Source organism: Aquarana catesbeiana, linkage group LG01 (assembly GCF_042186555.1).
Source record: "Aquarana catesbeiana isolate 2022-GZ linkage group LG01, ASM4218655v1, whole genome shotgun sequence".
Taxonomy (NCBI): domain Eukaryota; kingdom Metazoa; phylum Chordata; class Amphibia; order Anura; family Ranidae; genus Aquarana; species Aquarana catesbeiana.
In genome coordinates, this window is record NC_133324.1 from 57,496,187 (window position 1) to 57,509,091 (window position 12,905).

Consider the following 12,905-nt stretch of genomic DNA (forward strand, 5'->3'; position numbering starts at 1 on the left):
GCAAGTACAAGCATGAATGCTCCGGTTGTGGGGGAGGGGGGCACCCGGTGTCGCGGTGTTTCAAACAAGGCAAGGGCCGTGCCAGTGAGTCTGTTGCAAAAGGGGACAACGCCGGTGAAAGTGGGAAGGATGGAGCCCTTCCTCGATAGATACCCTGATAGGGTTGCAGCTGGGCTGTTAGCCCAGGGTTTTTCGGAGGGGTTTAGAATTCCGTCTCGCTTGGTCGATACACCACCGCCGGCTCGGAACTTGAAGTCAGCGTTGCTGCATGGGGACGTGGTTAGGGAAAAGTTGCTAAAAGAAGTTAGGTTGGGCCGCATGAGTGGCCCTTTTGCAGCATTACCGATTCCGGAGTTAGTGGTGTCCCCGCTAGGAGTGGTGCCGAAAAAAGAGCCTAATAAGTTTAGGTTGATACACCACTTGTCATACCCGAAAGGGGGGTCGGTGAATGACGCCATTGACCCAGAGGAATGTGCGGTATCTTACACGTCGTTTGATGCAGCGGTATTTTGGGTTAGAAAGTATGGACAGGGGGCGTTGTTGGCCAAGGCGGACATAGAGTCGGCCTTCCGTTTGTTGCCGGTGCATCCGGAGAGTTTTCGTTTATTGGGTTGTTGTTGGCAGGATGAATTCTATGTGGATCGTTGTTTGCCGATGGGGTGTTCGATATCCTGCGCTTTATTTGAAAAGTTTAGTTCCTTCATTGAGTGGGTAGTTCGGGACGTCGCGGGATTGAACTCTATCATCCACTACTTGGATGATTTTCTCTGCGTGGGTCCCCCTGGATCGACAGTCTGTGCGGTCTTGCTGGCGACGTTGGAACATGTTGCGGAAAAGTTTGGCATCCCGCTAGCCCCGGAGAAGACTGAAGGTCCAACTACGGAATTGAGTTTTTTGGGTATTATTCTAGACACCAGAGCGATGGAGTGTAGGCTACCCGAGGACAAGTTGGCGGCGTTGCAGGAGGAAATTCAGGGTCTAATCGGAAAGAAAAAGGTTCAACTAAGGGAGTTACAATCGTTACTAGGTAAGTTGAACTTTGCGTGTCGGATTTTGCCTATGGGGAGAGTATTTTGCAGGCGGCTGTCGGCGAGTACGTCGGGTGTGGTTTCGCCAAGACATTATATTCGTTTGTTGAAAGCTCACAGGGAGGATCTGAAGGTTTGGCACACGTTCCTGGCTAAGTTCAATGGCAGGGCGCTGTGGATGTCAGGGCCTGTGAGCAACTTTGATCTGGAGTTGTTTACAGATGCGGCAGGGGCAGCAGGTTTTGGAGCCTTTTTTCAGGGTAAGTGGAGCGCGGGGCCATGGCCACAGTCATGGAAGGAGGCAGGTCTGCTGAAGAACATGCTCCTGTTGGAACTGTTCCCGGTGGTGTTAGCTGTGGAGTTATGGGGCGAGTGGTTCAGGAATTTAAAAGTTAGGTTTCATGGTGACAACTTGGGAGTGGTACAGGTGATTAATAAAGTATCGGCAGCGTCACCGCCGGTGATTAGGTTACTTAGACACCTGGTTCTGAGATGCTTACAGCTAAATGTTTTTATATACGCGGTACACCTCCCAGGAGTTGAAAACGTGGTGGCTGATGCTCTGTCTCGCTTTCAGTGGGACAGGTTCCGGGAATTGGCACCTGGGGCGGAGGAGGAAGGTGTCCCGTGTCCAGACTGGCTGTGGAAGATTGCCTTGGAGGACTAACAGACTGGATAAAACGGTCGGTGAGCGATACGACGTGGGCTGCATACAACAGGGTATGGCAGGAATGGGTATCTCTGCTGAGACAGGTACAGGTAGGGAATGCAGAACGGGATCTTCGGTTGTTAGTTTTATACTTTGTGTCCAGGAACTTAGAAGATGGGTTGTCTGTGTCGGGTATGGAGAAGAAGTTGGCAGGTTTGGCGTTTTGGTTGAAATTTCAAGGTTTGCCGGACTTTACGAAAGATTTTTGGGTCAGGCAGGGTATGAAGGGTTATAGGCGGGCCAAGCCGGGGAGGGACTCCAGGCGGCCTGTTTCGTTCCAGTTGTTGGGTCAGTTAGTTGGATGTTTAAACGATGTTTGCTCGACAGGATATGAAGCGGTGTTGTTCAGGGCGGCATTCGCCTTGGCGTTCTTTGGTGCATTTCGGATCAGTGAGTTGGTTAGCCCCTCAAAAAGAGAAAAAGGGGGGTTGGGGGAGTCAGACGTCCGATGTGGGGAGGACAGGTTGGCCATATTGATTAGAAAGTCAAAAACAGATCAGCGGGGCAAGGGTAAGACCGTGCAGGTTTTTGCGTTGCCCGGCTCTCCCTTGTGCCCAGTTAAATTGGTGAGTGAGTTTATAGCTATACGCCCGGGGGGGGGGGAAGTCCCCTTTTTAAGACACCAGGATGGCTCGTTTCTATCACGATTTCAGTTTAATGCAATTTTCAAAAGATGTTTGGGGGTATTAGGTCTAGAGGGTGAAAAGTTTTCATCACATTCATTTAGGATAGGGGCAGCTACGGAAGCGGTACGGTGGGGATTGGATGATGCAGCGGTAAAGAGGATTGGGAGATGGGAATCCAGGCGGTTTAGGTCCTATGTTCGCCCACAGTTAGTGATTGGGTAAAAAGTAAAAAAAAAAAAAAAAAAAAAAAAAAAAAAGTGTGAATAATATATATTAAATAATACTGTTATGGGACTGACTGTTAATATGTTTGGATGTAATGCGGATATATTGTGATAGGTGATAATTGTTGTTAATTTATGGGAGTTATTGATGCATTAGGTGTCCTTTTTGTTTTGTTTTTTTTTTTTGTTTGCTTTTCTTTGCAGGTCGTCAGCAATGCCTGGTGTGGATAGTGGGCCACTCGTACGTGTGTTGGGGGGCCAGGAGAGGTGATGCCAGACGGGATGGGAGACAATTGGGGTTTTCCAGGCAGGAAGTGTGTCTTAGGTGGTTTGGGGTGCCAGGCATGCTGTGGGGTAGGACAGTAGCAGAAGTTAATAAGTTCGCACGCCTGGACAGAGCGCCGGATGTGTTGTTGTTACATGTAGGGGGTAATGACCTAGGGCTACGGTCAATGTTGGACTTGGTAAAAGACATCAAGTTCGATTTTTGGCAGCTCAGGATGTCTTTTCCACATATGCTTATTGTGTGGTCGGACATTGTGGCGCGTACAAATTGGAGATTGGCCAGGTCGGTCGCTAAGATCAACCGGGCCAGAAAGAAGGTCAACAAAGAGGTTAGTAGTTTCGTGGTGAGGAATGGAGGGTTGGCTATACGTCACCTGGAATTAGAGGTGGATACATGGAGATATTTGAAGGATGCTGGAGTACACCTGAACGATGTGGGGATTGATTTGTGGTCATTAGGCCTGCAGGATGGGATACAACGAGCTTTGAGGGTGTGGCAGGGCACACAAGGGTAAGGTTTTACCCTGTGTGTGCTGTGGCGTGATGTTGGTCTTTGCGGGGAAGGATTAAACCCCAGATATTTAAGAGATCGGGACCCATCGCTAGTATGAGGCCCGTTGGTGAGATTTCAGCTAACAAGGGTTTTAGCTTGAATGGGTTATTGGGGCACTGCGGGCTATTTGTTGTTTGTCTCCGAGCTAGCTTGTCAGCTGGAGGCCTAATTTTGGTATAGTACCGCAGTGCCTGAGTGTTTGGGAGTTTTTAAGTTTGGTGGGTTTTTCCCTGCAAAGACCAACGGGATTTAAGGATGTTTTCAGGTGTTTTACAGGATTATGTTACTGTTGAGTTAAATTATTATTATTATTATTGGTTTATATTTTGAATAAAGATTATTGGCTGCTACGGCCAATATTTTACTCCATAAGGTTGTGGTCTCGATTAGTGGGGTGAAGGTTGGGTATGCAGTGATGGGAGAAGTTGATAAAAGGGGTAAGCAAGTCTCATCGGTTATACAATAGTCAAGTAAGCCCGGAGCAAGAGACAGAAAGAATAGGCGTAGGGCGGGCATGACAGGGTTAACAGGGGAACTTGGTGATGAGGAGTTAGTTGTTAGGGGGTGTGTGATTGGACACTTTAGTGTAGGGGTGGAGCAGAGGTATTAGCTGGGTGAGAGATCCCGCCCCAGCTCAGTTGCGTGGAGAGGAGCAAGCGTCCCACCCTCCCTCCCTTAACATGTGGTATGATCTGTTATGTAAAGGTTTGTAGTTGGTCATGATTTTATGGTATAGCAAAAAGTCGTGGCAGTGGCGTGATGTTGGTCTTTGCGGGGAAGGATTAAACCCCAGATATTTAAGAGATCGGGACCCATCGCTAGTATGAGGCCCGTTGGTGAGATTTCAGCTAACAAGGGTTTTAGCTTGAATGGGTTATTGGGGCACTGCGGGCTATTTGTTGTTTGTCTCCGAGCTAGCTTGTCAGCTGGAGGCCTAATTTTGGTATAGTACCGCAGTGCCTGAGTGTTTGGGAGTTTTTAAGTTTGGTGGGTTTTTCCCTGCAAAGACCAACGGGATTTAAGGATGTTTTCAGGTGTTTTACAGGATTATGTTACTGTTGAGTTAAATTATTATTATTATTATTGGTTTATATTTTGAATAAAGATTATTGGCTGCTACGGCCAATATTTTACTCCATAAGGTTGTGGTCTCGATTAGTGGGGTGAAGGTTGGGTATGCAGTGATGGGAGAAGTTGATAAAAGGGGTAAGCAAGTCTCATCGGTTATACAATAGTCAGGTGTAATCCGGTGGCCCCCCAGGTAATGTGCTCACCTTAGAGCGTGTGACATAGCTGCTACACTGAGTCAAAACACGCTTTTGAACCACAGCAGGGCTCAATACAGAACACCGGATCTCAGGCTCCAATGCCCTTTCCAAAGAGATATATGAGACAGAGAGCTTGATAGTGTGATATTGTTTAAAATGTATTAAATACTATAAAAAAAAACACACTCCCCAAATGGGGTACTCACACTCTTTCGGTGCATCAGTGCAACACTTTATAGAAGACGTATCAACAGTAAAACAGTCTAGGAGTATGGTAGGCGTCTCATCCCTGGCAGATACGCTGCTACTCGCTCCGTCCTAGCCACATATAGTTCTACTCACACTCTACAGTCTCTCATTGTAGGTCTTCACTCTCCGAGCTCCCAGTCTCTCACTAGACTCTCAGACCCAATGGACGCTGGATCCCCTGAGCTCTTCCACTTCCATAACTCGATATCTTCCTCAAGCGTCACCCCCGCTTCCCTGCTGGGTCCTTGGCTTGGCACTCACAGATACTCCTCAAGTGTCACCCCTGCTGACCTACTAGGTCCCTGGCTTGGCACTCATGTATGCTCCTCAAGCATCACCTCTACTGTCCCACTGGGTCCCAGGCTTGGCACTTGCTGAAGTTTTCCCACTTCTTCACCATCCCCAGCTGGCCAGAAGACTGCTCTGGTACTGGCTCCAGCTTATTCACAATGGTCTCCGTTAACAAGGGGAATGGTCCCTTAGTGGTGACAACTTCCCCTCTACCTCCGACCACAACTGGTTCCCCGTCCGGCTGAACTGTTACTCTCGGTTGGACTCCAATCCTGCAGTCCCAACACTGCGCTGCTTTTCCTGCTTCTGGATAGGCCCTCAGACAGCCTAGCAGCCAGATGTCCCCGGGATAGGCCTCAGGCTTTCGGCCTAGCAGCCCGAGGCAGCATAACACACGTCCACCCAGACAGCCATCCAGGTGTCACAGAACCCTGATCACCTGACTCCACCCAAATCAATAGGCTCTCCCAACAGGCCAAGAGACTAAAGAAACCCCTGCCAATTGGCTGGGACACCCCATCCATTCATAACCTGACCTTGCTAAGCCCTAAGTCTATCTAATATCACCAGCATAACGCCACCTAGTGTCTATAAAGGAAATTTCTGCGCTAACTAAGTGAAAAAAGTGCAGCTGCTTGTGTAAGCCTAAATACAAAAAAGCTCAAAAACGTATATCTCCGAAAAACAAGCATGCAACCATTAATTAATCAGTGAAGATGATTAAACACAACCATACAAACTCATATAAACATATATATATAGTATTGTGCAAAAGTAATACAATAAAGTAAAAAAATGCTACCAAAAAACGCCCATGCCTCCGTTCCCAGTTGATGCCTTCTATGTAGAAACGCGTTGGGTGGAGCAGCTGATTCTGACATTATCACATTTTATCCAGCTATTTGGTTTGATCCTGAGTTGTTGCTTCATTAGTTTTTCAACCATTCCTGTTTTTGTTTTTATGATTGCTAGCTTGCTGTGAACATTTGCTGTGAAGTTTTACCAAAGTTTTTTAAATTGCTGTGAGCTGCTGTGAATTTTTTTGGAATAAAAACCCCTTTTCGAAGTTTATTTGCACTATGGAGCTTTTTTCTTATCTCCATTGAGTGTTAAGCACTGAGATCATCCATGAGAAGAGATCTGAATCAAGGGTGATTATAACTGTTCCTGTGTGTGGATTTCAAAGAAGAGAGGAGTTAGCTTCGGTCGTTGAGGGTGATTGTAATCACGATCCCTGGATTGAAAGACAGGTGGAGGATTTCGATGCCGGCAGGCTAATGCAACAGGTTCCCATGATCTCTATAATTTGAGGTCCAACTGATCTGGGAAGCGGCAGTAATATCACAAGTTTTTGGGCTGCAAGAACATCTCATTCCCATCTCTCCTGATTACTGAGTTTCTCCATACTCACATTGTCATTTTTATGGACTTTGCTTATATATTTTTGACCACTTAGATACACTCACCTTAATGGATTTTGTATATATCAGAGTACTTTTGCTTTAGGTCCTTGTAACAGGTTGATGGTGCACACCACTGTTCACTGTTTGGTAGCATTTTTTTACTTTATTGTATCACTTTTGCACAATACGTATATGTTTATATGAGTTTGTATGGTTGTGTTTAATCATCTTCACTGATTAATTAATGGTTGCGTGCTTGTTTTTCGGAGATATAATGCCACCTAGTGACAGAAGAGAGAAGGGGCAGCAGGTCCAGAACTAGAGAAGAATCAGTGGATCTACTAACAATTAACCAGGGCAACCACTGCCTGGAAAACTAAATTTACAAGCAACCCTGCCTAAACACCAGGGTGCTACATAAATATATTCTATTCCCTAACATGTGCCTTGTCGGTCCAAAGCCTAGAAAAAAAAAAAGAACTTATAATATTGGAGCGAATCCTATCAAAACAAATTTCTGGTTTTATTTTGATGTGAGAAGGGAAGTGTCTGGGAAAGTCTTGTGTAAATAAAGTCGTGTTAGTGGACATCGAGCTCTTTGGTGAATATTTTCTGTAGGTGTGACCTGAGTACAACTTGTTAAAAAGAGAAGCTTGTCTGCTTAAATTTGATTCATGTAATAATGGGGATTTTAGAATACTTGCTGAAAGTCAACATTATACAGTCCAGAATGTATACGTGCCTCCCGTTTATCTTTGGAATATCTGAAGGATGCAAATATAGAATAAATCTTTGTGTTGGCCAGTTGCCAGTGGCTATGGATCTCCCGTAAAACACTCAATTATTTAGCTTGTCTGAATTCCCAGAATTTTACTCATGGGCAAGATGGAGTTTCCCAAACGAGACGAGGGACGGGTGCAAAACTATAGTGAATTTGATTTCAATGCGAAATTAGTGGTTTCTTGTAGACTAAAATTCCACTGAACTTGCCCACTTGTTTTGTGTAGTACAAAATAAAAAATAAGAAATAAAAAAACAACATTTATATATATGTTGTGGGTTTGAAGTGGTTTACTGGGATTATGGCTGAAGCTATCAGCTATAACCACAGTATTTTTTTTCTAGCCGCCAACTGGCCTTCTCATTAAAGCAGTCCAAGCGGCTCATGAGCCCCTGGAACGCATTCAGAAGCGGCGGGAGGGGACTGACCCCCCCCCCCGACGCTCACCGGTGTTTCTCAAGCTTACTGTATTTACTGAGAAATGATACGACAGTGGGGCCAGCTGATCATAGAGGCAATCAAATACCAGATCGTATTTGATCACCTCCATGGCCTTGGAGGACCGGAGCAACGTCATGACGTCACTTCCGGTCCAGGGTGGAAGTAAACATTTTTTTAAAAAACAAAAGATCACATTTTTTATTTTTGATCTTTTGCTTTTAAAGATAAAGGAGAGATTTGGGGTCTTTTTGACCCAAAAATCTCTTCCTAGAGAGCACCTGTTGTCCTTATTTCTATTACAATGGATGTTTACATAAAAAATTAAAGGGACAGTGTAAAAATAAAAAATAAAATAAATAAGAAAAAAAATGAAATCCCTCTGTGCTCATGTGTAAGTCACGTACGCATATGTAAATGTTGTTCGCACCACACATGTGAGGTTTTGCCGCAAATGTTATAGCGAGAGCAATAATTCTAGAGCTAGACCTCATGTGTAACTCTAAACAGGTAATCAAAAAGGTAACTACAAAAAATGACTTGGAGATTATCGCGCTTAGGATATGTGTGACTGCTGCCTCCCTATAAAAAAGTCCCACCTAGGTGAAACCCAATCAAAGTGTAAAAAAACGTAAAAAGGGAAATGGCGCTGTACTATTGAAAAAACATATGTGTATATTACTAATAATGTTGTGTTGGCCACCAAATTAACGTATATATGTGTAACCATATACATAAAATGTGCAAACTGTGTATAAACAGCAAGAACCAAGTGCTACCTAGCACATAAAAAAGTGACGTGTGCTAAAAATATGTGCAAAGGGTAAAGGATAAAAAAGTGTAATAAATGTAAATAAAATATATATGTGAAGGTGTATGTGAAGAGATGCAGTCAATAAATAAACAGACCAGTATAAAAAGACCAGTCTGGACACAGGGCAACATATATATACGTTCATTTGGTGGCCAACACAACATTATTAGTTATATACAGATATGTTTTTTCAATAGTACAGCGCCATTTCCCTTTTTACGTTTTTTTACACACAAAAAAAACTATATATATATATATATATATATATATATATATATATACACACATATATAGTCAGAGTATTCACTTGGAAATGCGATACCCTAACTACCAAGACCTGAGGTGTGCCCCGGTCATGCTGGACAGTACGCCTAAAAGAGGGCATACCCTGAATGTATATGAAATTAATGAGATGTGAAATGAAATTATGAAAGTATAGGGGCAACGGGAGGGTGGGAACCAGGAGTACGAACCGACAAGGGACCTGACAGAGAGAGGATTTATACCCCTCCAGACTCCTCCGACAAACCCAGGCCAGCCTTCTAACTTATAGTCAGAGTCTACACTTGGAAATGCATTACCCTAACTACCAAGACCAGAGGTGTGCCCTGGTCAAGCTGGACAGTACGCCTAAAAGAGGGCAAAAGACACAGAAATAGGTGTAAAGAAATGCTTTAATGAAACACAAATAACAATCAATCAGTAAAATAAAACGGCGAATGCCCGGCTGACTTCAGTATGGGGTTCCGGAATATATCTGCTATAACAAGAGGACCTCCAGCGCCCCATGTACTTAATGATATAAGAAGGGACCCCCTGTTTGGAAGCTGCGGATGCTGCCCCGATCCTGAGTGAATGCCCAGAGTTGTGTATTGGGTTTAAGCCTAATTTTGCAAGTAGAATCCTGACGTAAGAAACAAACTGTTTTGAAGTGAGAGGATGCATGGGAAAGGAGAGCAGAGGGGCTGTTCAGGGGACATGCTGCAAAAAGATTGCAGAGAGAATCAAACACTTGCACTGGGCACCAATTACTGTTAGTTCTGTTGTATTTTACAAAAAAAACCCTGGCCTGTCTGTCTATTCTTGTTATTGGGAAGTTGTAACTCAAAATGATTAGGGAACCTGGTCAGACTACTTTTGAGCAAAACAGGTGCATGACAGCTAGCCCGGAACACTTCCTCAGGCCTAAGGAATCCAACGAAACACAGAAAAATATCTGCCTTGAGCACAAGACTGGGACCTGCGCCAAAAGGGGAAGGAGATAATAGGTCTGAAATACCACAGAAGATCTGGCTGGTGATTGGTTGACAAGACAGATGTGAGCTACCCTGGGTTCTTTGAATGCCCCTTAACATGGCTTTGAGAGGGTGAGCTGCAAAAATGGACACACTGTCAGGAGACTGCAGGGACCTGAAATGCTGGATACCTGACAAATACAATTTAATGGTATTGGCGGATAATGCCAACACGCTGTGACATTATGCAATGAAAGCTATTACATAATTCATGTCCTCAGGGCAACTGCAAGGATATAAAGACATGAACCTGTGAAAAATCTGCCAACCCATGGTATAAGCTCTCAGAGTATTTCTGGACAACGAACTGCCAGATTGAGCCAGATCGATCCCCTGTGACCAGAATGTGCTTAATCCATGACCAGTAGCGAGAAAGGGATAACTGGCTTGCCCACCAGCTCCGCTTCTGGATGCTGTAAGAAAGAGAGATAATGCATCAGCTGCGCCATTGAAATCCCCACTGATAAACTCGCCCCGAAAATAAAACTTGTATGATAAGCCTAACCATGTCAACCTGCGCATGAAAGACATGATAAGAAGGGAGCTTGATCTACCTTTAATAACAATTGTGACAGTGGCCAAATTATCCGTAAAGAAAATCACTGAGTTGCCTGGACAAACTGGACCCCATGTGACAGCCACCGCCAGCATGTGATACATTTCAAACAGTGCCAAAGAGCAAACTTTGGCAGACAAAAAACCTCCGGGGGATAAAGACTGACTAACCACTCACAGCCAAAAATTGCCACAAAGCCAACTGAAGCGGCGGCGTCTGAGCACACTCTGGGAGACCTCTCCGTTGGTTGCGGAATAAACATAGAGATGCCATTCCAGTCACGCAGAAACTGGTCCCACATGATTAAATCTGCTCAAGCATCTGCTTGTAACTTGACAACAGAGTCAGACAACAGAGTCAGAATCCTGATGAAGGGGAAGGAGGGCCAGCAGCCTGGAATCAAAAGCTCTACCCTGAGGAATGATTCTCATGGCTTGAATCAGCATCCCCAAAAGAGACTGCAAGTCCCTTTTGGAACAGACTGGAGATCGGACAAAAAGATGAATGGTCTGGCATATCCTGACCAGTTTATCCAAAGGCAGACTTGCCACAATGAGATCGGAGTTATGAGTGATGCCCAAAAAAGTGATGACTTTGGTTGGACCTTCTATTTTATGTGAAGCCAGGGGGACATTGAGCTCCGAAAACAGCCCAGTGTGAGCCTGCAGATCCATGGGCGGGTAACGAGAATTTTCCAACAGCAGGAAGTCATCAAGATAATGAATTATCCTGTGACAATCTTTGCAATTACCCAGAATCCAATGGAGAGCCTGGGCAAAGGTGTCAAGCAAGTAAGGACTGCTTTTTGACCCAAAAGTTAACATAGTGGCAAAATAATACTGACCACACCACTTGATGTAATGCAATTGCCAGAGAGCAGGACTAATAGCAAGCAGCTTAAAAGCATTGGTAATATCAGCTTTGGAAAGCCAAGCACCCCTGCCTAACCGTAGAATATGCTGGATAGCCAAATGCACAGACGAATACTTCAGCGAAAACTCCTCGGAGGGAATAAGAGAATTAAGGCTAGGAATATGAGATGAATGAGGCGCAGACAAATCGTAAATCAACCAATATTTATTGGAAAACTTGCCACAGACCACCCCAATAGGGCTAACCCTTCACTTACAGAATGGACATGAAACGAACGCACCTATCAGGAACCCTTGGACACTTCTGCCTCCAGTAAGTCATTGATAATGGCAGGGTGACTGTCTGTCGACATTTGAAAGTCTCATTTGGAAGAGTGATGAGGCCCGTGTGAAAGCCTGCTGACAAACCCTCCAGCAAGTACTGTCTGAAGGCCGGGGATGCGTGGTTTTCCAGACAAACCCCTAGCAAGGAGACATTAACTTGGCATAGTCATGACGCACTGGAAGGCTTGACAAGACAGGTGGACTTAGGGTGAGCTCTGAAGGAATTGGTGTAGACGTGCACTGGTTATAATTGCAACACGTTTAGTTATAATTGTTGCACATCTGAGCTTTACCCAAGTAGTGGATAGGTCTACCCATTTTTTCCACCTGACCATAAAAGTCCTGAAGAAGGACCACCGACCGCCTGCTTGGAGGTCCCTGTCTGAATAGAGGACTCAAAACCGGGACACCAAGCTGTGGTGTGGGCTGATGATTGACAATTGGCACACATAGGAGATTTCTGGTTGGCAAAATGCCTGCAAAACAGCTCCATGTCAATATTGCTCCAAAATGTCACCACCTGGAACTGAGCCCAAGTGGCTGCCACCTTCGCTGCAAAGGCCCGATGATAGTGGTAGAATATGAAACAACTGTACTTGTGCGCCAAATCCACCACCTTGTGTAGGTAAAGGTCAAATTCTTCCCTCCTACCAGGACTGACAGAACAGACAATGTCTCTGAAAATCCCGAATGCTAGTACGAATTCCGCCACGCTGAGTTTGCGGCTAAGCCTGGGATCCTTTTTTTGAGGACCACAGACACCTACCCACAAGCAAACAACTTATTTTCGGTAATATCCTGGGATGGTATCAGCAGCGAGGCCAAGTTGACATCTTTCCCTTCCAGAATGTCCTTCTTGGCGTTGGCAGGGATGAAATGGGCCGGAGACACTGAAGGCAACACGGCTAATGGTGAAGGAGCTACCGAAGGTAAAGAAATTACACTACCTGCAGCAGGGCTTGGAAGAGCAGGAGCTGAGGGTGCAGCTGACACCCCAGCACTAGCTGAGCGGGCTTCAATCACCTCCATCCTATCTTGCAACTGCTGCATTGAGGTAGCGCGTGTATTTAGCACCGCGTGAATCTGAGTTACCGAGTTGTGCATCGAAGCATGTTCCGCTAGATAGGAGTGGCTGGGACAAAGATGGAAACAACAATCTAAAGAGTTCAGCTTTCCTCGCAGTAGCTGA

The 12,905-nt window shown here is 45.1% G+C and overlaps 1 protein-coding gene across 1 annotated transcript; it reads left to right on the forward strand.

Moving 5' to 3' along the window:
• The first annotated feature begins 1,276 nt into the window (after positions 1 to 1,276).
• On the forward strand, positions 1,277 to 2,636 carry LOC141135179 (uncharacterized). The gene has a single exon (XM_073624451.1). It carries the CDS (start codon positions 1,872 to 1,874, stop codon positions 2,583 to 2,585), a length of 714 nt encoding a protein of 237 aa, XP_073480552.1. The 5' UTR covers positions 1,277 to 1,871; the 3' UTR covers positions 2,586 to 2,636.
• Positions 2,637 to 12,905: the final 10,269 nt, after the last annotated feature.